The sequence below is a fragment of the Tetrao urogallus genome (assembly GCF_951394365.1).
Source record: "Tetrao urogallus genome assembly, chromosome: 7".
Taxonomy (NCBI): domain Eukaryota; kingdom Metazoa; phylum Chordata; class Aves; order Galliformes; family Phasianidae; genus Tetrao; species Tetrao urogallus.
In genome coordinates this window covers 19,168,290-19,195,174 of record NC_136820.1, presented here as the reverse complement: position 1 = coordinate 19,195,174, position 26,885 = coordinate 19,168,290, and the positions used below count along the sequence as shown (strand labels likewise).

At 40.9% G+C, this 26,885-nt stretch overlaps 1 protein-coding gene across 1 annotated transcript in view; it reads right to left on the bottom strand.

Moving 5' to 3' along the window:
- The window catches only part of JAZF1 (JAZF zinc finger 1), a gene marked incomplete at both ends in the record, with an annotated part of 168,807 nt that overhangs the window by 880 nt on the left and 141,042 nt on the right, over nt 1-26,885 (bottom strand). The window contains 2 exons of the mRNA XM_079538441.1: nt 5,462-5,631; nt 25,738-25,934. Of these exons, the coding sequence (XP_079394567.1) occupies nt 5,462-5,631; nt 25,738-25,934 (367 nt within the window). The remainder of the gene's footprint in view (nt 1-5,461; nt 5,632-25,737; nt 25,935-26,885) is intronic.

Sequence of the window (26,885 nt, the reverse complement as noted above, 5' to 3'; positions counted from 1 at the left end):
ACCCTGGCCATTCTGTGATTCTGTGATTCCCACCAGCTACTGTGTGGGAATATCTTACACTCACAACTGAAGAATTTCTCCATTGCACTTTGGAGAGAAAAGAACAAGACAAAACGTTCACATTACTCTGGCAAAAATGGAACAAGCCGCTGTGGCCTAACTAGTACAGATTCTGTGTTCCCTGAGATACCTGAGGTCTTGCAGCAGTTTTCAGACTGCTTTGCAGATGGTTACGCTTTTCAGCACCTAAAGGGCTTGAGGACAAGGGACGTCACTGTCCAGCAGGACAACTGCCACAGGACATCCATCAACACCTGAGCACAGAACAGACCCATGCCTCTGAAAAGGAGGAAATCTGAGGGTGACAGTCAAACTGTTGCTATTGCAGTTTAAAAACAAAGTAAGCCTCAAACCCTGTATTTACCTTGGAAATTACAGATGCCCGTTCAGACTCCGAATTTTTTTAACCAAGCTCTTTAAGATACTTCTAACCATTGTTACAGGCCCCAGAAATCTGCAGTCACAAACATCCTTGCTATTCTGTGCCAGCAATACTCCTCCTGTTGCAGGCTTTTTAACAATCCACTCAGCATCAAGCACAGAACATGCCACAGGCTTTGATGAAAGGAGAAAGTAATTTAAGTAATTTCAGGTGGAAAAATGAAAGGAAATGCTAGAACAGAAACCTATGTGGAATTAATTGGGCTATGGAAGGTTTGAAAACAGTAAAACATGCAGGGTATGAGGAGCTAGTATAACATGAAACCCAATCTGAACTTCTGTCTTAAAGAAAACTGTTGTTAGAACTCTTCAGTGCTTTTTCCACTGCTGCAACGTAAACACTTTGTTGTATGTCTGAGTTGAGTTTGTTGAGGTATGGTAAAAAACGCTGCCAAACTCATACATCACTTTTATTGCTCTGGTTACTTAGGTTGCTCATTATTTACTCTCACAAATGATTGAGGAAGAAGATGGCAGTGTAGAAGGGCACTCCAAAACCTTATACAGGAGGAAACAATTATTAACCTGGGACCAGATCAGGAGGAGATACGGAAGTTCAGCCTGGAACTGCGTGGCCTGCAGAGACACAAGGACGCCTGATGGGCAGGGCCCCTCGCATGGTTGTACTCATGAAGCTACCCCATTCCAGAAGCTGAGAGCTCACTCCCTAGCCAGTAGGGGAAAGAGACATCTCTTCGTTCAGCCATGGGCATCAAAATGGCTTTTTAAAATATCTTCTGGCTGTTCCTTTAGAAAAGCACCAATCAGCCTAGCGCATCTGCTTCCCAACATCCTCTAAGGGAGGGCAGGGAAATGAAGAACATCCCCATGTCTCCTTCCTTCTCTCCCTGTAACATAGTTGCTTTTGCTTCTCACACCAAAATCATGCTTCTCCCAGCTGGGGTTTTCTTTCTGGGTGCAGTTCCTCTTTGCTCAAGGAAGTTCTGACTTCTTCATTCTTTTAATGTCCATCCTCTTCTTTCCTTCTCTCACTTCAAAATTCTTGAGGGGTGCAGATCAATTTTTCTGGGAGCAAACTCCCAAACAAAATGTCCGATAGCATCTGCACCACAGAAACTCCATAGCACGAACAAAAACCACCCATCAAGAAAGAGAAGGCTGCACAGAGAAACATCCTAAACCAGCACCAATTCCTCCGGGCCAGGAAACACTTCAGCACATCCCACATCTCATCATCCACAGCTGCCTCTGAACCCAACCCTTGCCTCGCTTCCCTCTTTGGAAGCATACCCTCCTACAAACGTGTGCGCCTGCCTGCGCTCCAGCGCCAGTAAAGGCCCTCATCACGTCCATCTGACTGAGACAATCATCTTGAGCAACCATAACTATCAACACACCAGCAGCAGAGAAAAACCCTTGCAAAGGCAAACTGTGCACGTAGATGAGCCTTGGTTTATACGCCCTTTCAAACACTACCATAAATGAGGTGTACTTAGCAAAGTACATCTTCCATCCCAGTCGAATTCTGGCCTGGCAATATACCTGCAGTGATAAACTATTACTGTTTTCCATGTAGGAAGCACAGGTAACTTCAAACTTAACTCACTGACTGCAAAGAACCCAAATTGGTGCTTTCTGGGCAGCCAGAAATTTTTCAAAGGCCAAGAACAGCTTAAGTCAGTTTGTTTTTCTAGAGTATTTGTAGGTAAAAGATGAGAACTCGGGCACACTTAGATGAGGACTGCCTCAGTGCTGACATCTCAATGTTTCATGACTGCACTGACAGAGAAGCAGATAAGGTACATTTTGTGTGTACATACAACAATCTGTTGTTCTTGTGTTACTGTATTTGCACAAGCTGGAAAAATGGCGACAGATACTCTAGGGTTTTGTCTATAATAGCATACATACATTATTTGTGGGATTTTTTTCTCCCCTGCTATTACGTATCAAACTCCATTCTATATTCAGAAGTTGCCTTAAGCAGTTCATCTATATCGCAAACAAATTTTCCTTCTCTTGAATACTGACCATTTTCTGCCTAGGTCAGTAATGGTAATTAGAGAAAAAGAAAGCAAGTTCCAGAAATTAGCAAGCTTCAGAAGCGGACAGGCACCTATAAGCCAGCATGCTCCAAACTCCTTCAGCCGCTTTGGAATATCCCACCAACCAAGTTTACAGGCCATTAAAGAAAAAATTAATTCTTTTTCAGGATCTCTGGCACTTTGAGAAAAACTTGTGCCATGCCATACCTTACAGAGCGCTTGTTACCAACGCATTTTATAAGCAAGCAACTTCATTTCTAAATTTAAAAAAAAAAAAAAAAAAAAGTTCCTGAAGAACAATTCAATTTTTATGACTCACTTCTACTGCGACGCCTATGGGAGACCGCCAGCAGATAGCAGCTGGGCAGGAGGCCAGTAGGGTCTTCTGATACTCATCTGGGCTCGTGTATAAACATGAACTTATTACATTTTCCATTGTCCGCCCCAGCCCACTCCTTGGGAGTATTTGTTGTACTCATTCTTGTCTTATTTACCTTTCCATAATGACTTTTCAGTGCAGAGGCCATCTTTTATCCTTGTACATTGTTTGCAAAAAGGAGCCCTGATCTCTACTGGGTCCTTCAGGCAGTACTGCAGTACAAATAACACACCTAAAAATAACATCTCTGCTTCTCAAACGTACGTCACGTAGGGCCAGACAAAAGAAAACTGTGTATATTCTCTTTTCCTCCTCGCTCCCTAAAAGAATGCATCCTTTCTCAGCCGTAAAGTGAGCCTGGCAATTACTGTATGTGCATGTCCGTGTTCCTGTTTGTAGCTCTATAATTGTTTTACAGCCCTGACTGTGATTATCCAGTACCCACCAGAAAATCCCAGCGCTTTGATCACAGGACTCCCTACCCAGACTCGGCAAATAATTCATCTGAGGATGGGGGGGTAAGAAGGAAGATGAAGAGGAAACAAGAAACACCGCTGACACAAAACTAAAAGGAAGGAAACGAAGATAAAAACGTAAAAGGAAAAAAATAGGTTGAAAAGAAAAAAGGAAGGAAGCAGAGCCCACAGAAAAGAGAGATGAGGTGAGGCAGAGTTAAAGGAAATGCATTTTCCTATCTGGACTGAACAGAGGTGAGTCTCATAGGAATATATGGTACTTTTTATTTGCTGCTGCTCTCTGTCTGTCAGCCTCTCTATGGGTCATTAATTTGTTCCCCATCCGACTGTTCTAACATTAATGGTGCACAAGATATCCCTTAGACAGTCCTCATGCGTTTGAGATGAAGGTAGCGAGATAGCAGAAGCAGGCAGGAACAGCTTGCTTATTTGGGCAATAAAATGACAGAGGGCTGGCAGTCAAACAGAGAACAGACAGGATATAGCAAATTACAGGGTTCCCCTTCTAGCCACTGCCATTAAATGAAAGTTTTCTGCAAAGCACAGATGCCCTGTGGGCATAGTGACTTCTAACAATCACCATGGCTTGTTTGCTTCCTGAGCCAGGGATTTAGTTTTTATACCATACCCTTCATCTGAGGCAGCCTCTACCACATACAAGAAAAGCATTACGAAGAATGTGGTTACATCCATCATGTAATACATGCAAATATTCTCAAAACATCTTTCCCTCCGCCCTGTCCTGAGACAGAGAATAATCACGACACAGGTCAGAAACAGCTCTACAAAACCAGACTCGCATGAAATGAGCGCAGTGCTCTCTTGCTCATGTTACAAGTATTTTAAGCAAGCATTAGCTGATCTCCCAGCACTGTACATGACTGCGTCTCATGATCTGCTGCTAACGGAGAAGCCACAGTCCAGAACAGCTGCAGGATCACTGACACACATTTTCATCCACTGCACGTTTTCACGTAGAGTTTATTCATTCTTGTCACAACTGCTTTATCTCAAATGTTGTTAGACTTCCCACATTTCTCTTTCATACTTCTGTTCTCCTTCAAGTCCCTAATTTGCTAAAGGCTAACCCCAAGATAAAACAAGTACAAAAACAAACTCAACCACCACTGGATTCTGTGGGGTACAGGTCAGTGCTTGAGTTTCTTAGTGCTTCACGCAGAAATGGTTTACGTAAATTGTGACTAACACGTTATTTCTGTTCCTAAATTCCAATGACTACAGAATACTGTGATGCAGCCTAAACCAGTCGATAAAATTCCATCTATCCCTGCACTAGTTCACATGAAGCAATATCCCCATCCCCACAACATCTCACTATGTCCTTTACCAGCCAGCTCAAGGTTCAGAGTTAAAGACTTTCCACTCTCATAAACAGACACATTTTTCTCATGATGAAGAGAAATCAGAAAGGAAAAAAAAAAAGCTTCCCAGTGTGTCACGCAGAGGGATGCAAGCCCAGCACTCAGGGCCAGACTCAGCGACGACTGTGCGTATGAGTCACGGGGACACTGACCCGGGACAGAACGATGCCAGAGTTCCTCTGAGGCTCTGCCTTTTGGGAGTGACCTCTGACTTGCAAAACATTAACCACCCCCTTCCTGCATCAGCTGCATGAGGCACAGCACCTGGGTGCAGTCTCATGAAGGAGAGCTGCCTCTCTCCCATGTATGCAGAAGGAAGTCCTGGTACGGATGGGCAGAAGCTTCTTATTTAGTGCCTCTAAAAGGGACATGTGATGGCTTTGCTGGTACTGCCTCCCAGGCTGCTACTAATTTGTCTAAGTAATGGAAAGCCAGTTGAAATGCGTAAAGCAAAAGTCTTGCAAAAGTCACCATATATAACCTCATTTCACAACATGGATGCAAAAGGCTTTACATTCTTTATAAAACTTCTAACTTTATAAAGATTGTAACTTGCCTGTGCTTGAGAGGGAACCAGTGATTGAAATCCATATTCTGCTAAAACAGCACAATAATGCATAGGACAAGTCTATTAGATGAGAAAGAATGATTTTACAGGCTTTTTTTCCCCTCTCTTAGCACCAAGAAGAGATAAGGCAGGTCTGCACTACCTCTTACCTTATATCTTTTTTTACATCCAGGAACAGGACAGGCAAAAGGTTTTTCATCCCCTCCATTCATGCACATTGAACTAAGGATAGCTTCAGAGCTGATAGCACTTTCTGTAGTCCAGGACTCATCACTGTCTGATTCTTCATAGTCGACTTCCTCCTCGTCATATTCACTACCTAGAAAAGCAGGGTAGCGAGATAAACCAAGAATAAATAAGAGCGCAGTGAGATAACGCGTTCTGCATTTATTACATCAGTTACGACGACTTGCAATTTCCCCACTTCTGTCTTTGCTGGAAGGCAGCTACTTTTAATTTTATAAAGCTATCCTTCTTACAGCTATTTCTTCTTTCATAAAGATACCAGTGGCTCTTTTTCTAATAACCAAGACAGGCATTATTAATACATTGCCATAAAGAGCTAACCGCGTGGCGCAGCAAGTTGAAAGGATTGATTTTAAAACACACTTTTCATTGCTCCTCCAACATAGGACCCCTCCTTCTTTCCCAATGCCCAACAGAAAATGCGTTTTCCCTCCGCCCTGCAATCAAAGCTCATTTTAAGGCTTTTCTTTATGCAATACAATACTGAAGAGCGTAATTCTACAGATCATAAACAGTGTAAAATAATATGTTGACAAGTCCTAATGCATTTACTAGCCCTTTGGAATTAATGGGAATTATAGCACAACATTAATAAGAATTATATTGTAGCAATTACAGTTGTGAAATTCATTCCCTCAGGTGGAGGGATAAATTGCATTGTGTGGCTGCCCCGGACAGACCGCATTATGTTCCAGATATGCTACGGCAGCCATTTGAGCAGCTGGTGCCGAGTTTATTTATTATTTTAAATTGCAGTAACTATTAATGAATGTCTCTGAAGAAACTGAACGTGAAACGAGAGAAATTGGGAAAGCAGAATTGCAGCCGTAAAAATACAGTAAAAAAGAAGCAGGGGAGGGAAGAGCCCCGGCTGATTAAAAAGAAAATATATGCACAGAGGGAGGGAGAGGGAAAGCTTAGGGAAACTTCTGTGGTGTCAGCGGGAGGTGGTGCTGTGTTTCCCCTCCCCTTTATTCTTCCCCTTTCCCAGCTCTGCTAAATTTTATCCTTTCTGCTGAAAGATGATTTGGCTCCAAGTGCTGGAACGGCTCCCGTTATTAAAGATAGTTACAGGACACTCGCACGGCTCTATCTGCTTCCCTCACATGTCCTCCACGCAGCTCGAAACGCAGACAGTTGCCTTATGGCACTTTAAAAAAGAAACATCGCGACTTCACAAAGAAAACCTTGCTGCAGTGTACAATGGGGGCTTTGTGGGATTTTTTTTCCCCCCTCTGCTGCTCGTGAAATTAAATACGCACCTATGGCCTTCAGTTCTCCTCTCCCGACCCCCCCCTCCCTGTAGGCTCCCTCCCGCTCAGCACCTCCTGCTCATTAAGCAAAAATGCATGTCAACTGGTAGCTGTAAGCACTTTGGGCTTCTGAGCTTTAATCGGATACTGGAAGGCAGCTTACAGATGTCAGGCTATCCACGTTGCCTTCCTGCGGTTTCCATCCTTTCGGGGTGGTGTGCAGATGAGGAACGATGGATCGTTTCCCCATGAGCGCACGCACACACCATGTGCAGCATCTGCAGAACTGCAAGGCCGCTGCCTGAGATCCCTCATCCCACACAGAAGGACTGAGAGCCAAGGAAAGCATTATTGACCTCTTAAAATATTTCTGAACTCTAGGAACAGTTAACCTAAAATGAAGTTAAGAGTTGTTAGAGTTTAATTAACTAATAAAAAAAAATGGAGGCAAAACCACAACTCTGCTTCTACGATTTCCTGCCCTTGATTGTATCTTGATGGAAAAAATTCCTCAAGCTGCTCCTTTCATGCTTTTCAGCTCAGTCTTTTTTTTGACCAAATGCAACAGAAAAACCTACTGTGAACAACTATATGCATTTCTAGGATAAGAAAACACACGAGGGTTTCGGTCACTGCCACCAACAATTTCTGCCATCATAAAGAACCCCTTGAAGGAGGGTGATCTCCTCACAAACAGGATTTTGTCTTCCTAAAGAAAACATCACCTGAGTCTGTGACATCTAATGAGGATATCATCACTCTCAGTGACAACAAGGAACACGTAATTAGAAAACCTAGTAGGCAATACAAAACAGAAGGGACAAGATAAGCAGAAGTGGTGGGGAGTTGAAGCAACTATAACGATGCTTCCTTTACTTTCAAGGCATCCTTTAATTTTTCTAATAGCTTCACGCAGATTCAACTCTGCAGCAACATTTGCCTGGCTTTTCTTACAAGACTCAATGAAGGAGGGAAGAAAGCAAGAAGCATGCCGGAGCAACTGCAAGGTCAGCGCATCCCCGCAGTTTCGTTTTCATTAGCTTACCTGCACCAAAACACAACATTTTGTCCAGTGCAGATGAAAGAGTTGTTTAACAGTATAAACAAGCTCTCTGTTATCTCTAGTTTTTAAACTCAGACTTGCCAGTGGGGATTTTACAAATAGGATTACATGAATAACCATAGGAACACGCTTTCCTTCTCTCCCTGAGCAGCCACACTGCTAGCTATGCAGCATACCTCGAAGGCACATGACTTTACACAAGCTGGAACCTCAGAGTCTACCACTGCTCTTATCTGACAGCGTCCTACTGAACTCAGTTGCTTGTGCTGTCTTGAAAGACAACAAACAATACCCAAAATGTATTTAAGAGGGAGCTGGTATAAACAAAACGTAAGAACTGACTGCCTTAAAAAGAATTCATTAGCAATAAAAATCTCTCCTTTAAATAATTATGTTGTTTCAGTTGCCATAGAAAAACAACACCGCTTTAGTCACGCTTCTAACCGATTCCGCCTCTGAATTTAATTTCCTCAGTTGTCAGTGTCTGAGAGCAGCGACCCAAGCAGTGCCCCACCAGTCTCACTGCTTGCGTGCAACAAACCAGAAAGGGAAAAAAAACAGATAGAAGAAACAAGAAGCCCAGCACGCAGGTCAGGGACTTTAATTAAGCACCACACGGCCACGGCTGGGCGCAGCGTTCCCACGCCGGGCGGCAGTCAGGTGTATGGGCAGCCGGCCAGGGGACAGCAGTGGTGCAGGGACAGCAGTGCGCAGCTCTGCACTTCCATCGAGATACAGCTTTCTTACTCGCTGCTTCTTTCTTTTTTAGACTTGGGTGCTGTTGCACAATAGTAAGTGTCAATATTTGCTTGTAAAGGGAAAAAAATAAAGAGTCAGCATCTTTGCGTCTAACCTACGGCCTGTGTCAGGGTGTGACAGCCATCTGAAACAACCACTGCAAAGCTCCTGGGGCCTCAGCTGGCTGCCCCTTGCCAGGACAAAAGGGTGCTGGGTTGCGGCACAGTGCTCCTCTGGGCAGTGAGCAGCCCCCCCTGCAGCACAGCACACATGCTGGTGGCCTCCCTGCTTCTCATAATGCTCAGAAGGGCCACTGTTCCCCACTCCAGTGTTCAAAGGAAAAACATCCCAACTGGACTTCTGAAGCAAATGGCTGCTCCAAAACTCCACAACACGCACCTTTATTTGATGAGGTTCTAAATACCTGGAAGGGAAAGACTGATGGAGCAGCTCCTGCTTTCAGCAAGGTGTTGTACAAATTTACAATGTTACTACCGTAACCAAAGATTAGTTCTGCAGCAGCAAAAACCCTGAATTCTCCAGCTCTCTCTTCTGGCCATGTTCATCCCAAGCCTTTCTGCTAGCTCCCTGCTTTTCACCATATCCAGCTGCATGCATCATACAGCTTTCATTCTGAGACCCCACAAGGACCTTACCCTGGGCTAGAATTACTGTTTTCTCTTCCCAGTGACTAAATAACATCCTCCCAGTGCTGCCCTTACTCCTTGCATGCAATGTTTCCTTGATTCTGTCCCACAAAGCCACCTTCTTTCTCCTTATTCCAGCAACCACACCAAAAGGCTCACTTCAGCAGTGCTGCCCCACTATATTAAAACAAAACAAAACACAAAACAATCCAAAGGCAATGAAAGAAAGCTAGGGTTTTGTTTGTTTTCTGGAATTTCCCATGCTGAGACTATGCCACTGCCACTCAAGCAAGGGGTGGGCTTCACAGGTGGAGATGGACATAAGCTGGACACCAGAAGGCACTGCTCGTGTTGGCTGCCATGACAGAGCCAGGTATTGCATGCAATTATCGCTTGTGGGAAGGTATAAATTATATACAGGGTCACAAAAGCATACCAACAAGTTATTTCTGTTCTAATTTTTATGCAGTGTAAACAAAACGCATTGCAACTGAGGTGATGCTCAGTGATAAACAGCAGCTTATTTGCCAGAAGAAAAAAAAAATATACACATAGAGGAAACTATGACTGCTGCCTGGGCGCTAAAAAGTCTTAATAGTGTGATGAAAAGCAAAGTTGCAGCATCAATACCTCTTCCACCTCTTCTTCTACTCAGCTTTGCTATTGAAGTCTGTGAGTATGTCACGTCACCCTACAGCAAAGACTTGACCTGTTGCACACCTATCTTCTACTTCTTCTAGCATGTGACATAAGTAACTTAAACACCTCAAAAGCATCTTGCAGGAGTTAACTATCTGACATCCTAGCATAGACAGCATCCCAGTTACAGTGCTGAAAATCTAAACTTTATCTTTTAGACTTGCGGAGGTTATTTGGTATTCACACCTCTTAGCCAAGATCCAATTCTACCTTTCCTGTGCACACCTTCATTCCTCTGAGGGGTTTCCAGAGGACTTTCTTCCTCAACTTGGTTCTAACAGGTGCACATCACTTGCAGTTACTTAATGCGTGTTTAACTTCTGTAGCGTGCCTTGTAGCACTAAAAACACAAAGCTGATTAAAAACAGCACGTGCTGCATGTGCGATTACAATAAATATGATCTATCTTGATCTGTGATCAAGAACATTATGAGTTCTTCCTTTCTCCTCCCAAGGAAAAAATAAAAACAACAACAAAAAAACTCAAACACAAAACAACATATCCTTGCCAACTATTTCCAGGACCAGAAAGCATACATTCACATATGCAATGAATAACTACGAGCAAAAAGCCCACTGCAGTGGGAAGCAGCATTGCTAGTGTCACTGAAAGTTCACGGTTGTTCCAATGATCTCTCATAAAAATTCAGCTTCACACTTTGTCCCGTGCAGGACTCGCAGTTTGTATTTCACAGAAACAGTGTTATGAGAGGACTTCTTATGTTAAGGAGCTTGCATTCCCGTATACCATGACAGCTTCTTTGATTAAAGGAAAAGGAAAGGAAAAAAAAGAAAGAAGAGAATAATTAATATTCCAAGAATTGTGGTCTAACACTAAAGCACATTTATGGAATTATCGAAGTTCTCCCCCGCATGTCCATGGTCTCCCTCCATGCTCAGCAGCAGAGAGAGCATTCCCACAGCTGATATTCATTGCTGGTCTGAGGGCATATCGACTCATTCGAAACAGAATATTCTTCCTTTATATTGAGCGCAGGAAATAAATGCTAGGAGCAATGAAATACAAAACAGTTAAATAAAACATGTCACAGCTGCCACGCATGTTCTTAGCCTAGAGGCTGCAGCAGGGCTCTTTGGCTGTGACCTGGTACGAGTGGCACAGTGTGCTGGTTCTGGCAACAAACTTCCAACACTGGATCACCCGAACAGTCTGAGCTGGGGTTTTTCCTTTGCTTGCTAGCTGTTGGAGAAAGAACTGAGAAGACAGAAAATGCTTTTCAGCCTCTGTGACAGGTCCATTCAGATTAGTCTTTCATTTTCCCGAAAGTATGTTAACCATTCATGTCTGCGAAGATGCTAACACATATATAATACAACCAAAAGAAGCTTGGGTAGATAAAGCAGACCACTGTGTAAGTGCTACAGATGCTGGTATTTCAGACTGCAAGTGCAATTCTGGTGTTTGATTAAGCATCTACGTGGCATGAGTGCTGAGTTCCCCATGGGGAGGGATGGATGGGCTGTCTTCAGGCAGCAGGCACAATGCACACCGCTCAGTCTTCTTTCTTACTCTAGCATCTCTGGGCTTGGTTCCTGAGCGAGAGTTCCCAAAAGGCAGAGGAATGCTTGGCAGCACTGCCATCGCTTGAGAGAGCTGCCTGAGGTGGTCATGGTTTGTCAAGCAGGCGTCCGCCAAGGCTGGCAGAGACCTCTGTCCCTCCGCACGACCACAAAGGAGCCTCCAGAGCAGCAATTAAAGCTTATTACCGCCTCGGCCTTCCAGGGAGCCGCAGCAGGTCGTGGTGGCTGTGCTCTGTGTGTCCTGCCCTTCAGCCAGAGCCCTGCCCTTCCTCACAACACCAGTCAGAGCAGGATTCGGCCAGAAAAATGTCTTCTGGAGAAACCGCCTTGCCTTCCAGCGCTCTCCCAGCACAGACTCAGTACCGGGCACTAAATGACTGGCTGTTTAGGAACCATTATTATTTAGAGGAACTGATTTTCTATTGTCTCTGGATGAGGCAAAGCTCAGTTAATGAACAAACCCCATGAGAATTTCAAAAATGTGCCTCGTGTAATGATGTGCATTTGCAAATTCAAGTACAAAGAGTAATACGATTTTCAACATTGTTTTAATGCACAAAGTACTTGAAAAAGCTCTGAAGAAGTGATATACCATGAACTACTTGTTTGTTTGTAGCTCTCAGCCACCAGGGTCTGCTGCACTAAGGGGCAACATTTAAGCAGGCAAGGGTGTGATCAGGCCTTTCTGGACATCCCCCAGGGGCACTCAAAGTGGCTGTAGAAATGGCAACTGCAACTTGGCAGTCACAGGCAGATCCCAAAAAGCTCATCTGTACAGTGATGCTTTGAACAGGATCATCCCACAAATACAGGTAAACACCCACTGATAGCCTCAGTGTTTTAAGTAAAATGGCAGATGGGGCCATTCCAACATTTATAAGCACTTTTGGTTTCATTTAAATGCTCACTGTAAGCCTACACTGAATTTTAAGCGACCTAAGATATGTTCAATTAAAAAGTTTGAATCTTAGGTGTAAACCACAAGACTTCAGATCCTATAGGTAGAAACACACAAGCAAATAGACTGTATTTTCACACAGCATGACTTCAGCTGAGGCAGCCTACTAGGGAAATCACCCCAAAATGCTGGAGATAAAGCTAAAATGACATTGGGAAAAAAAAAAATCACCATCATTGTGCTTATTTTTTGAAGTACAAACAGTATCACATTAGCATTCTGTATTTTTATCTGCTGTTAGTAAAATTTGAAACTACTTACACGTTAGGTCTGCTCAACATTCTGGGCTACAGGGAAATCAAAAATAATAAAACTAGGGTTAAAAAAATTCCTCTAGAGCCAATATATAGCTAGGTGGAACAGCTGGATTCTGTCTGGCCTTAGGAACAATTACATGCCACTTTCTATCTTGATATATCTGTATCTTGATATACGCATGGCAAAGAACACTCTTTAAAAATAAAACAGAAAATCCCAGCTTGGAGCTTATAAATCCATCAGAAGGAGCCTGCACACCTCCATAAGCGGATACGCTGTAACTTACTGGATGTATAAATGCAAATAAAACATCCACGTAATGAGGTAAATTAAAAAAAAAAATCTCTATTTGCAATTAATAGTGAAACAGCAACTAATCACAAAAACATGCATGGAAAGAAGGGATTCTGGAAAGAAACAGTCAACTGATACCGTGCCATGTGTTTTGTACAACAGGACCTTCTGAAAACGCTGCAGAGGTGCTAAAGCAAATTGTTAGAATGTCACTGCACAATGTGCTGTTGAGGTTTTATGGTCACACTGCGCCAATAGTCTCGGGAAGTTATTTTGCATTCTTACATAAACTTTTTTTTTTTCCCCCAATCCTATTTTCCACCAAAAAAAAAAAAAAAGAAAAAAAAAGGGCTTTCAACAATGTACACTCTTCTGTTTATACACAGTACAGGGAAAACACGATAAACCCAAGGACACAATCTCTGCTTTAAACGCATCTCAAAACCAGATTTCTACAACTCCGTATAAAGAAGAATAAGCTATGAAATGCTCACCAAACAAGAGCATAAGCTTCCTGTAATTAAATGGCAGTGTGTTACATGGCAACTTTTTTTAAAATCATGAAAATAAAAAAACTAAATAAATAAATGAATCCAGCAGACCCCTCCCAACTGAGGCTTAACTTGTAAATTAATGTAACAGTAATAAAATCGATGCCAGCTGGAATCCTTTCTTTCTCTGGCTTTGGCATGAGCCACAAGTGCAGGTATATGCTTGAGGAAAAACAAAGCCGGACATTTTCCACCTTTAGTCACGGGATGTTAATTAAACTCTGGCAAACGTTTAAAGATAGACTCAAAATGTTCAAGAAAGAATTAAAACCAGTTGGGGCTGAGAACAACTCCATCCTTCCTCCCCCTTTTCTTCCTCCCAAACATCTGTTCCAAAGTTTTATTCCAAAAACCACAGCGAGAAGAACATTCATAATTAATGTTATTTTGGCTTTTTAGTCGCTAGGCCTGCATTCTGAGGTTAGCAATACAAAAATGCAAGTTCAGGGTGCTTTTGCAGTACTTAAGGACTCTCCTGATGCATGAAACAAAAAGGTAGGGAAGAAAGAGAATAGAAAAGCTCTTTTTTTTCTTTTGCTTTTCATAAAAAGAAGGAAAGACGTAGAAGCAGTATCAGGAAGCAGTTTCATGTTTAAGATAAAGGATTACAATAAAAACTACCTACATAAATGAACTGCAGTTTATGAAGCTATGAAAATACATTTGAGACGTGTTTTATAACACCAGGTTAAACATGCTTTACAGCTGCACAAAAGCCATTCAGCCACTTACAGTACAGGCCATAAAACTTGCAATGCACGCACTCCTTACCTACCCAACTGCTACGTGCTTCCCACTTATCAGCACGCAAACCCAAAAATGATGCACCGAGCTACGACCAGGCTGCAAGTCCAACAAATTGCTGCATTGGTAGCACTTGCTGCACGCAGAGCACAGCTGATTTTAGTAGAATTTAGCTATGCAGCTACTTCCAAGATGAGCTGGGTGGGTTGAATCATCATGCCGAAGGTGTCCTTTGGCAAACTGCCCACAGAGGACCAGGGCAGCCCAGAGCTCTTTCAGCAATTTTATGCTGAAGAGATTCCACATTTGCAAGCCCTGGAAGGATTACAGCTTTGCCCAACAACATGGGAGGCAATGGCAGATTCTCCATTTCAGTGCAGCGAAGGCTAAGAGGATTTATTTTGTGCAAAAACTGCACTTAGCACAAAAACTACCTGCCTGACCATCTAGATTTAAGAAACCCCATCAATGCACCCGAGTAGATAACCCAATACTCAAAATGAATAGTAAAGAACTAAGTTTAATTCTGAACCAGGCTGGCTTTTGTCATCCTACCTACGTACAGGATAGGGCTGTAAAGGTTTTTAATAAAACATCATTATTTTTTGAAAAAGAAAAACAATTTTAACATCCAAAGATAAGCACATATTCAGGAAGGAGTCGTATTTCCTCTCATTTCTTTTGATAAAATAAAATTCGCACTGCAGTGCCCTTGGTATGCAGCCACAAACCTTCCTTTGAGGCTATCTTGGTTTCAGTAAGGTGCACAAACATACGTTAGCAGGTGTGAGTTGTTTCATACAATGCATCATTACCCTAAGGCTGAAATGAAAGTACTTTTCAAGTTGTTATTTTCCACTCCTCCTTGGCTTCTGGTATCCTTTGGCATTAGAGGCAGAAGTGTCAGGAAACTGCTAAGGATGATGCTGCTGTCTGACTATATATGGAGATATCTTAACAAGACAAGAGACCGTGCAAGGGTGGATCAGGTCTGACCTTCAGTTAGAGCTGTGCCTCCCACCTGCAAGGCCACAAGTGCTTAAAATATAAGAGAATATATAGTTTTGGGGTTAGGAAGTCTTTAGCTTGGTAACATGCAAGAACTAAACGGTCCCTGCGTTTCCTGGCATTTCACCTCATTTTGATGACCACGTACTGGCTAACATCAACTCACAATACACCATTTCCCCTGTGAAATAAAACTCTCTGTGTTTTAAATCATCAGGTGTGAAATGGCACATTAGCCCTTCCTTTTTTCTAGCTCTGATTTGCTTTGGCTAGTGTGCAAAGAAAACTCAGACATTTGCTTAAGTTTCACCATCTTCAGCACACTGAAGTGCTGGCCTAAGAAAGTATGTATTTTTTTTTTCTGCTAGGCACTGTACTAACATTCTGAAAGCCATAACTCCTTTCAGTATGCAGACATACAGCACTAGTAGAGCTAGAGTGTTCTTCTCAGCTCTTGAGTCACTATAATGGTAAAAAAAAAAACAATCCCGTTCAGTCTTGCAGTGTGGAATCTTGTGTGAGTACTTATGTGCACGTATGTATACGTGATTTAAACAGCCACCTAAAAATGCCACATGTCCTTCTATTGTTTCCCACCTTCTGAAATACATTTGTGCATTCAGTTAGCACCTTTTGAGGTAACTAGCAGATTATTCATCGAGTAAATAGTTGTGGGTTTTTTTTAACCCTTCCACCGATTGGCCCTTGCAGCATAAATACACAAACATGAATGCTGTCACTGTTACTCAGGACCACTGAAGCTCCTTTTTGAGTGTCAAGCTATTCCTACATTAAACCAATTATGCCACAAGCCACAAAAGGCAGCCACATTTAGACAAAACACATGCCTCTTTTTTTGCATTTGGGGGGATGAAAGATCCACGTTCAAAGGATGCACTTTTACACCAAAAAGCTCCTATCACAAATTAACAGAGACAATCTTTAAGCTTAATGTACATTTTCTGTTCCTGACCCCGTTAAAAACGGTTTGTCAGGTTAGACTCCTAAGATGGGGATTATAAAACAGTTCCTGCACTTGCAAGTACTTTAAATCTATGAGCCATGGTTCTATTACTCCTTTGTAGCTCAAAAATCAAAACCAGTGATGATTTTACGAGTTGCTGTAGTCTAGACAACATAGCTACTTTTCAATGAAATTGTTCCTCAGGGAGAGTACTGTGAAAATTCCCATACAATTAATTACAGGTATGTGCAACTAAAATACAATTCTGCCGCACAGTAGCTCTATAATTGCTGGTACGTTTTATGTCTGTATCAAACAAGAATGCTCCAAATGAGCTGGGAGGAGGAAATACAACGAACGGGAGGCTGCACATAAAGCTTCCTGCAGTGAGGGAGATGAGTAAGATGCACTATGAATTTTCTGATGCACCTTCTCCTCCAGCAAAATGCAGACTTCTGCTGGAAAGCACTACGTCTAAAGACCGAGTCAGTCTTTTGTCACAGAAAACCGTGCTCAACACATTTTTTCCTGCCAAAGCAAAAATGAGAAATTTAACAGAAGTGTAAGGAAAACATATCCATAAAGCTGGAAAAGGAAGAACACAAAATGCAGAGGAAAGCTTTGAGAAGATTTTGGTTTTTTGTTGTTTTCATGTATTTTCCCCTCACAGCACAGCCCTGTTTTTCCCAACAACTATTTAAAATAATTTGATTTTCTGAATGTAAGGCAGATGTGGATGTGGTTTGCAGAACGGTTGAAGCTTCCAGTTTTGCCTGCAAGATGATAAAAACTAACCAAACAAAAAAACGACCCATGGGCAGACCTCCCTGGCTCCTGTTAAGAGACATGCCCATCACACAGCCACATTTCATTAAATGCCGTGTAACTGGACGGTACAAAGGAAAAAAAAAAAATCAAGATATTCTTTGATGGATCAAAGATATGAACAAAATAATGAAATAGGAATGGAATAATTTAAGTAGTCTTTTCTATTTAGTTTAGAAAGCCTCTAAACTTTCACCTTTCTCAGGCAAAATCTCCCTTCCTTTCTCACCTCTATTCCATTTCCCATGCTGACTGCTGGCCCTCAGCAACCTCTTATTGCCAGAGCCCCCCCTGCAATCTCGCTGGATGCTGTTCCTTACCTGGCTTATCTCCCATGCTAGATATGAGAAACTAATCTATCACTTATTATTTTTTTTTAACTATTCTCCTTGTTTTGGTTTGGTTTTGTCAGTGAGTAATCAATGTCCTATGTAGTCTTGCTTCTTTAAGGAATCTGTACAACAGGATTGCTGGAAAGAAGGCTTTTACTGAAGCCAAAGCAGAGTGATAAGCACTTGAACATTTTTCTCTGAAAAACTGGATGAAGGAGATGAATATGTACAAGTTTCACGCTTGGACCCCTTTAAATCTGAGGAACGTAGCATCGAGCTCTGAAAAAGCTACGTCTTTATAACTGGTGCTGAGCACAAGTTCCACCTGTGCTGAGAAACCTATAGGAAATAATTGCGCTTTCACTTATTATTTTTCATTGTTATTGGAAACCTCCTCCTACAGCTTTATTCCTCAAGGCAGAAACTACCACTGATTTTAATTATTATTCATGCCCAGTCACGACCTCAGCCAAAAGCTTGTGCTAAAATCTCCTACCATGTCTCAGCACACACACATATATTACAGTTAACTCATATGTAGATCAACTGTTTCACACAATGGCCTTCATTATTTTTAAAATTATTTATGCATTTATTTTTTACAAGAACACCCATAAGGCTCAGTTAGAATAGGTGCCTCAGACTGCTAAATGCTGGGCAAACATATGTATATATTAATTACTGTGTAGGATTAATATAGGCCCCCAAACCTGCAATTAGATGGAACCATTTTGGCTCCAATAACCACAAACAAAGTTCTCATTCGTCATCTGCATGGAAAAGGTGAAATCCTGGCACCAGCCAAGTCCCCCAGAGGGAAGCTTTGCCATAGACCACAGTGCAATCGCCTCGAGATACTTCATCATGTATTTTATTGTACATTGTAGGACTGAAATATCAGATGCATTCAGACAAACTTCCATTATACTGGAGAACATGATTCGGTCTACATGTTTTAAGTATGGCTTAGTTACTTGCCCACACTGTTTATACAAGAGTGGGCCTGCATATCTAACTTTTAAGTAAAAACACTGCACACAAGTGGCAGCTAAACAAGTAGAAACTTCTGTTAATCTGAACAACTAATGAGATGGTTCCTCTTACACCTCAAAGTGTGTTTTTTCAAGTTACAGTAGAACTTAGTTGATTTGTGCTTTACTACACTCGGCACCCAGTAAGTCATACACACAAAAATGTGGCACTCTCAACCAACTTCTCAGCGACGATTCAATTAAAATGCCCAGGGATTTGATCTCATATTTCTACTTTTTGTTATTTTTTTTCAGTTACATTTGCATGACACTATACTATATTACTATCAGGTGTAGTAATTAAACCTGAGTATTTCAGATATGCTAATGCAGGTGAAGTTTTTTTTTTTTTTTGAAGTGAGTGGCTAATGTTTTGTGCTTATATAAATTCTTGAGTTTACAACTCTGCAAAGTGCATACATGCTTTATTCTGGTCTGACAACACGACTTGTTAAATGCTCAGATTCAGGCATTCAGTCCCTCAGTGACTGGTTTGACGCTTACCACTAATCGATGGTTAAATGCATTTGAGACAATTTTATACATTTGCATAAAAGCTGAACTTGTAGCAAATTTTTAAAACACCACACCCACCGACTTGCCTGTCCTAAGATAATTTTGCAACATACTATCCTTAAAAAAAAACAGCACACCACAAAAGAGCAAGCTCTCTTCTACTCACATCCGTACTGAGCCAATCTGCATGGCTCCAAGAAAAAGCTGTTGCAGATTATCAAGCGAATAGCAGATTTAATGGTTCACAGTCTGCTCTGATTCACCCTAACATGGAGTTCAGAAATACCATCTGCTGACAGAAACTGCAAACACTCTGATATAAATAGCAGTTCTGCTAAAATTTCAGATTAACTGGGCTACGTACTGATAGCACATCTGTAAACAAAAAGCTCTGAGCACCTTGTTCCTCTCCCTTCAGTCCTCAATCAATTTCAGACTTATTTTACATTTCTACTGTCCACATTAAACTTACAAAGCAGCTTAGCTGAGCAGGTCTCTTTGCTGGACTCTGTTTAACATGCTGCAATGGCTCTCATCACAACAGCTGTCTGTGCCATGTGATAACTTCATTGTTGAAAGCTTAACATATGGAAACTGTGCTAGAATGCTAGCTGCACTGATACCTATGAAGAGAAACGAGCTCTTGCGTTACAAAAAACAAGACATTTTTCAAACAACTAAAGTAACAAAAATCAAACACACATTTAGAATCTAAACCATATTAGTTTCTGGCACGTCTCTCACCCTATTTCAGTACTCAGTTCCAATGGCTGATTACTATTGTGTTTTTGATTGCTATTACCAGCAAACAATGGGTGGTTTGCTTTCAACTTTAGCATTTTCAAAATGAGAATGGATAGGTTCAAGAGAAGGCCCTTGGGGTTCCTTCAAGAGTTATCCGTGAAGGAAAGTGCTATACAGGAGAATTCTATGAATAATATCTCATGTCACTGAGATAACATTACTTGATTTAACAATGCTTATTGAGAAAGCTCCCAAATTGTTCCATGCTGCTTTGCAATCTCCCCCAAAGCAAAGCTCCCACGAAGACAAGCTCTCAGTGAGCCACAAGCGAGGTAGATTCTTACAGCTCTCATTTCTGAGACCCAGCTGCCTTGGACAAGAGGAGAAAAGAGAGCCTAAGCTGTAACACAGACAGTTTAATCTCCTTTAAATTAGTCACCCATAAAGGGAACAATGAAGCTCTAAATTATTTCATCAGTAGCAACACCCGTTAACACCAAAAGGAAGCTGTAACTTTTTGGTCAATGTTTGGCCAGGAGTTGCACTTGAAAACTGAACAAAATCCAAATGAATAAGAGGAAAGATTAATAGCCTGAGTTGTAAGAATCTATTAACTTTATTGCATATAAGTTTATACATACATGGTATTAATCACAGAAGACACTCTGCAGTGGAGTGAACGGGGAATTATTCTCTTTAAAAGAAACTAAATCTACAACACAACTAAACATTTAAAATCATTGTACAGATTTAAGAGTTCAGTTACACTGAGTATTGAAAGTACTTATTACAACAGGCTCTGAAAATACACACCAGCTGAGGACTGATTTTTTTTTTTAACTGAAAAAATATTAAGTTTCACTTCCTGTCTTTAAATCATATATTATGTAAGCCACAGTTCACCACTGGTATGATTTATTAGAAAAACATCAGCCCATTTCACATGATACATTCTAACTGGCTGAAATGGTGCAGCTTTTGGATTACTGACAGAGCTACAAAGCAGTCTTGATTTCAGCTATGGATATGCTCTATGCACTGTATCTAGACAAGCACTATAAACTACAGAGCTGCCACGGATCTGCCAAATGGTTATTCAAATAATACCCTCAGATGGTACATGCACGGTTTTCTAAGTCAATAGTACTAACCTGAAAGCCTCAGAGTTTTACTTTATGTCTAAAAACATTGTTTAGAATCTTTAAGCCTGTTGGATTATAATATTACTGGTTTAGCTCTAGATTTATTAAACATTCAAGTATACAAAGTATTTTTTTCCAGCAAATTATCAATTTCAGATTTCACTTTAAAAATAAAACAGAAAAACAAAAAAAGGAAGAGGTAAAAATGTTGGGGGTTTCTTGTGGGTGGAAAATGGGGACAATTTGGTAAATATAAGATCGGACTGGTGGAAATTTCAAAGAACTTGGCCATATTGTAGAAATGTAAAACCTTTCTAATGAAGTCAATCAGAAATGATTGCACAAATGTGACTCCCCAGAAAGGCATTTACCCTAATTAGTAAGATAAACCAATAGGTAGTCAGCTATTTAAATGACAGCTGCAAATCAAAATGGGCCTTGCCAACTCCCTCATAGGGTCAGCTCTGACCACCCATGAAACTTAGTCCTTTCATCTCCTTTACAAGTGGAAGGACTGACACATGGCTGTAGCTATTGCAGCCAACCATAGAATCCTCAATGCTTGCTGCCAGGACTCACTGCCATCAGCTGCCCAGTGCAATCAGGCAGTAAGTAGGTTTATAAACCTATTAAAACTGCATAAATGTTATACCTTGTAATCTATTAAAATCAAAATAAACAGGAAAGGAGGACTGAGAGCCAGTTTCTTTAGAGCAAAATGTAATGCCAATTATGAGGTTTCCAAATATTCCAGGCTTTTTGGGGGGAGGTGAAAGGGACAAGACTTAGGGCTGATCCATTAAAAAGCCAATTGGTAGTATTAAGCCCTTGCTTTAGGATTTATAAGAGGGCCAAAAATTCACTCCAGGCTGAAATTTACAAACCCAGGTTTGGAGTCATTAAAAAAAAAAAGAAAAAAAAAGTCATATATACAGAAGGAGAACAAAAACAAAACAGTGACTTCAGATGATTTTTGGCACTTCTTCAATGCAAAAAAACCTAGTATTTATTTTAGTTTATAAGTATGAAACTTGTTACTACAAACTACTTTTTTAACTAAAACTGAGACATGGTTATTTTCATAATAAATTACTAATAAATCACTATCACTCAATCTTTTTAAAGCCTTTCAGTATGAAGAGATATCACAATTTGCAAAGGAGCGTCAACGCTCTGATTTCCACTCAAAACCCAGGAAATAAGGGGTGGATATTTCATCTGTGAGCCACACAGATGTATAAAAATGTTTAAGAAATTAACAGCCTATGTTAAAGATGCAATGTCAGCCCCATTTTTATCCATAACTAGACTTCATTAGTTTTGTGGGTTTAAAAAGGACATTCAAAAATAAAGGCAGCACAAGTTTTTGTGACTTAATTGAGCACTCCTTAAAAGAAAGATACTTCAATGTTTGAGAATGTTAATGTCTTTCCAAAATAAGCTGTGTGCTACTTAGCTCTACTTCCCTTGCACCCTAAGGAGTCTATTACCGATGGAAGCCATTTCTTCAGCTAAATCCTGCCTGTGAATCCTAACAAGAGCTTTAAGCCTACTAAACGAAGTCTCCTGGGAGACACTATTGTTACAACAAACACTGGAACAAATTTCTTAAAGTGAACTGTAGGCAATTATCGGAGGATGTAGGTCTTGAGAAGAGAAAACTTGTTACAGGAGACGGAACAAAAAGTCAAACGTAAGCAGAGACAGCAGATGCCAGTCATCCCTGAGGGAACAGATGGGAGGTACAGAGAATTAACTGCTGCCTTTCTGCTTCCCACCAAAATCACAAATGGGCAGTTTCAGGGGACCAACACACACACACACACACACACACACAGTTTGCAGATAAACGTGTGTCTACCTCATAACCTGAAAAGAGCCTTCAAGAACATACTTCTTCACTACATATTTCTGCTGAACATGCCATTTGTGAATCATGCCACTTGTACACAAGAAGGTGGTGTACACACACACATGCAACGTTTGCAGCACGTATATTGTCAACTTGGAAGCTGCTCAGCTCTGTCTGAGAATTTGGCCTGTAGTCCTTTGGCAGACATTTTTACTGCAAAGCTTAACAAACATTCTCTGCAGCCAAACCACCTCAACTGTTTCTTATCAAATTTCATAAGCTAATGATGGGTTCAAAGCTGGTCAATATGTGGATGGGAGATCATTATGTGAAATAACACTTTGCTGAAAAATGACAACAGTAGCTGAATAGCATCAGGCAATGGTGGGACATACACTGAGATAACTGAGGTTCAGACTATTTTGTGCAAGACACTACCACCACATCTAGCGAGGCCAAGACAAGTAGCAAACCTAAATGGAGGACACTAATTGGAAAATGGGACCCAGAAGGTTCCTATATTGTACCACAAGAAAGAATGGCAAAAAACCATATATAGAACAGCTATTCTCTGCTAAGGGACATGCAGATATTTGCATGCCATCTCATCGGCTTTTAAGGAATGCTTTCTTTCTTTCATCTTTTTTTGATGAAGTACAGGTGTAAAGCATGATGAGGACAATGATTATTTTGGGTTCTAGCAGTTAACACCTACCCAGATGATGTTTTCCTAGGCTCCCTATGCAGGCACTGCATAGGGATGAAGAAAAGAAACTCAGCCACAACAGGACTCTGAGCACGTGTTCTACATATCACAGAGTCTCAGCACAGTTAGCATTGGAAGGGACCTCTGGAGGTCACCTAGTCTAATTCCTCTGATCAAGCAGGGAACATCTAGAGTGTATATACATATATACACACATATATACACATGCGTACATTTGCATGTATGTTAGAACAATAATAGAACAAAATCCCATGCCAAGAATATGCTAGGAGAAATTCTATCGTTATCAGAAAAAATGCACTGCTTATTTTAGGTCCAGACAAATTTATAAGGTGACAAAAATGGAAATTCTGAGGTGGGAAGTTTCTGTTGAAATATAATTCAGTTAATAATTGCTTTTTTGTTTGTTTGTTTTTAAAGAAACCAAACATCTTCAAGAAAGAATATCTGTTTCATATGTTGTTTTTGCTACCGAGCTATTCCAAATTCTAACCTTGGAATATGGCTCCAAGGGGAAAATTATAACACAGAATGCAGAAAGTGGAAGCTTCTATTATTTATAACCTGGCAAGTAGGACTCAGTTAACCTAGAAACTCACTTAGCCTAAACAAGCTGATTTTCCTAACTACAGGTAGAACAACATTCTGAATAACTTTAAAAGATTGAAAGTTTATATAAATATCAAAAATAGAATTATTTTAGTATAAACTTTCTTTAGTGTTTAATGGAGTGTATTTCAAACAACAGACAGTTAACTAGTGGTCCTGACAGACATTCGAAGTTGTGCTACCTGACCACATCATGAATTAGCCTACTCAGTAGAAGCTGAAAAAAAAACAAAAGGAAGGAGAAATTCCTTGACATCTGTATTAAAGGATGTGAATCAGTTCATTCCAAAGAGGAGACAATTAAGAAAAATTTACTTGTTAAATTCTTTGTATTACGTTCAGGCTTCATTGTTTAGCTATATCCAACACACTTCCCTTTTTCATATTCAGGGACACACAGAACAAACTATTCATTTCTGAACTTAGAGAGTGGCACATGGAACACTACACCTTTTTCATTTAATTGTTAATACCAAAATGTTAAATAGCTTATGCAAAATACATGGCAAGGCAATTTATCAAAGCAGGGATACTAATGCTATTTCTTACTGAGAGGAATATATTGATTCTATTTATTACAAAACCGCACAGATTGTAGCAGACCAACAAAAAAACACTTTCTCTGTGGTACACCTGAAATTATCTCAAACACTTTCAAGATAAGACCATTGCCACGACAACAAACAGAAGGCTGAACACTTGGTTTAGCAAAGGAAGCCCTGCGTAGCCAGGAGGGCACTGCTTTGTCCACAACTCCCATCTTGCTGCATAAGTTTTGACTGCAAAGTTGTATATGGCAAACTTACTGCAAACTCATCTGCTGTAGACTTATCAGTAGATTTGCAATGGCAAATCCCTGTAAGGATGCCTGAGAGAAGCCCTGGGAGTCTTAGAGACTTCAATACTTTGGCTGACACAACGCTGGACAAGTGATCTCTCTCTGTTTGCTTCCCTCTCTCTCCCCCTGCCAACACCTCCCTCCTTTTCTTTTTTTTCTTTCATAATGTTAAGTAACACAAAGCTAATTTCAATTTCTTATGAAGTCACATAGTGTAGCTGCACAGCTTAGACAGATAACTGTAAGAGTGCCAATACTTTTAAGATAATTGTAGTACAGAGATTTTCATTAAAATTGATGACTGTGCTTTGACCTTGAATATTTCTTAACATTAATCTAACGGGAAAATTTACAAATCTGTTCACCCCTCTCCCCCTTCATAGGTGGGACATGACATATAAGCGTTTATATTTTTAGAATTGAAAAAATGAAATTTAACTTGCAGTGTATCACTACTGTCTGAAGCAAGATCTCTAGCTAATATAAAACAGAATGACTTGGTCGAGAGATCTGGCTCAACACAGCAAGCAACTTTCAGTTTCTTCAAGTGGTGAAAAAAATCTTGCCAGGACTTTTATACCTGGGAAAATCAGGATGACTTGGTTATTGACAAATGTGCTGACTTTTCAGTCTGTTCTGCTGGCTGATTTCAATCAAAACTGTAAAAGATACTAATGCATAATTCATGGCAACTGCTACACTGAGTAGACAGAGACATTAATGCCTCCAACAGAGATAAGATAAAAGTGTTCAGCGCTTACCTGTTCTCTAAATAAATATTCTCAAAAGCCACACAGAAAAAATGCAAGCTGATTTGGGAATAAGCAAAATAGTATATGCTTACCTGTTGGAGTACTACTACGAAATGAAGAGGAAGGAGTGATTGGAGGGGTGACAGGAGGAGTAAGGCTTCCACTGCTGTGGCGAGGTGGAGTGGATACATTCCCACGGGACACTGTGCTTGACAAAGTCAAAGAGAGTTTCGGCTGAATCTTTTTCTTCAAAGACTCCTGCTCACGTCGAGCTGCATCAGTCATAAACCTATAACAAGGACAATTGAGAGCATGAGAGACTTCAAATGCTGTCATCAGGAAAGCTTTTAGGTAATGCTCTCAGTGACCAACTGGAGCTTCAGAATCAGCCATGACAAGTTCCTCCACAACATACAGACTTCAAGAACACAAACTCCTCCATCAACTTTCAAGGAGCCACCGTGAAGGATTTGCATAAAAACAGCCCAAAGAAAATAATCTTTTTTCTGCATGGTCCTATGTTTTTATGCCAAGACACAAAACCATGTGTGTCAATAAACAATACAATAGCATGTGATACAGAATGTTTAAGTTACAGAACCATAAAGGTTGGAAAAGACCTCCAAGATCATCCAGTCCAACTACCAACCCATATCCACCATATTCACTAATACACATCCTTCAATGCCACATCCACATGCTCAAAGGTTTCTCTGACTTCAGAGAAAGCCAGCTTTTAGCCAAGAACCCATGTTTAAATGATGAGCTTACAACCTTGACAAATTATGAAGGATGTAATCAGATAAGTGAGAGCTTCTGTGCAGACTATATGCTCAGTTGCCCTGGAGCCAGCTGTCACCTAGAAACTCATATTTGCAAATCCAGTAAGGAAACAGAATAACAAAAACTACCAGCAAATACAAAAATTATTTGTATGGGACTAAGGGCAACCTGGCTTTCTTTCAATAGTTACAGACTCCTTGGTGAAGCCTAAGAATGATGTAGACTTATGGGTGGAACTGGCACCAGAGAACAACTCTGGAAGAAATGCTGAGGATGCTGAGCTGTTGCAGGTGGCAGGGAGAGGTGCTGGGAACCTCTGTGAGAAGAGGTAGCCTACCACCCTCTATCAAGTTCTTGGTACACAATAAATCTATTTCCCACCAAATGGCCTGCTGAGTGATGTGACATGTTCCGCTATTTCAGAAGACATAAAAGCAGCCCCTGATCAACATCCCAA